The sequence below is a fragment of the Debaryomyces fabryi genome (genome assembly GCF_001447935.2).
Source record: "Debaryomyces fabryi strain CBS 789 chromosome Unknown contig00412, whole genome shotgun sequence".
Classification (NCBI taxonomy): Eukaryota; Fungi; Ascomycota; class Pichiomycetes; order Serinales; family Debaryomycetaceae; genus Debaryomyces; species Debaryomyces fabryi.
The window spans coordinates 1-1036 of record NW_015385836.1 but is presented as its reverse complement, the minus strand read 5'-3'; the positions used below and the strand labels follow the sequence as shown (position 1 = coordinate 1036).

At 37.2% G+C, this 1036-nt stretch overlaps 1 protein-coding gene across 1 annotated transcript; it reads right to left on the bottom strand.

Moving 5' to 3' along the window:
- Nucleotides 1-22: 22 nt before the first annotated feature.
- Nucleotides 23-590, bottom strand: AC631_05990 (uncharacterized protein; the record flags this gene model as incomplete). Its single annotated transcript, XM_015614819.1, has 1 exon — nt 23-590. A coding segment is annotated over one exon (568 nt), but the record flags the coding sequence as incomplete, so codon positions are not given.
- Nucleotides 591-1036: the final 446 nt, after the last annotated feature.

The window sequence follows — 1036 nt, the reverse complement described above, 5'->3', positions numbered from 1 at the left end:
AAATGGCCTAAACCACCAATACCGATAATACCAACAGTCTTACCCTTAGCATTCTCACCAAGGTTTCTGACTAATGGGGAGAAGACAGTTAAACCAGCACACATCAATGGTGCAGCAACTGCGGATTCCAATTCATCTGGAATTGGGAAAACATATTGTTCGTGTGCAATGGAGTGAGAAGAATAACCACCTTGAGTGACATACTTAGTCTCGAAATCTTCAGAGTTGTAAGTTCCAACCTTCTTATGACAATATTGTTCATTATCGGTTTGACATCTTTCACAATCCATACAAGATTTGGAACAGGCACCAATTCCGCATCTATCACCAACCTTGATTTCCTTAACGTCCTTACCTACGGCAATAACCTTACCAATAATTTCGTGACCGACAACAAGATCGTTTCTATTCAAAGGCATCCAGGCACCTTTCAAGGTGTGTATATCACTACCACACAAACCACAACATATGTTTTCTAAAACAACGTCATGAGATGCAATATCTTTAGCTTTATATTCAACTAATTGTGGCTTATTCCAGTTTTCTGCCTTGTCAACACCGAAACCTTTAAATTGTTGTGGAACTGTCATTTTGTATATTCAGTTTATTCTATTATTTGTTCTGGAAGTATACTATAATCCCAACTTATACAACTGACATGTTGCTATTTATATACTTCGTGCAACAAGAAAGCAGCAACGGTTTTTAGCTTTCGCTAAATTAATAAGCAATTTTTCCGGCTCAGAGCTCATATCCAAATATGCACAAAATAAGCTTCGGAAACGTTCTATATGACATTTAGTGATGAGTTGGCGCAAGAAGTCCGATATAGATACCCTGCTATCTCCGTCCTTGCGTTGTTACTGTCTATTTTACGTTAAGGATAACTAATCAGGTATTGTTGCCTCGCACGGATTCTGCAATATTACCCTGGGTATTTTGGAATTAGTTGATTAATAATCAAAAAAGTAAAAAAACTAACTACATACAGGCAAAATCTAATTGAACGCTTTATCGAATTCGGTAAAGACAAATC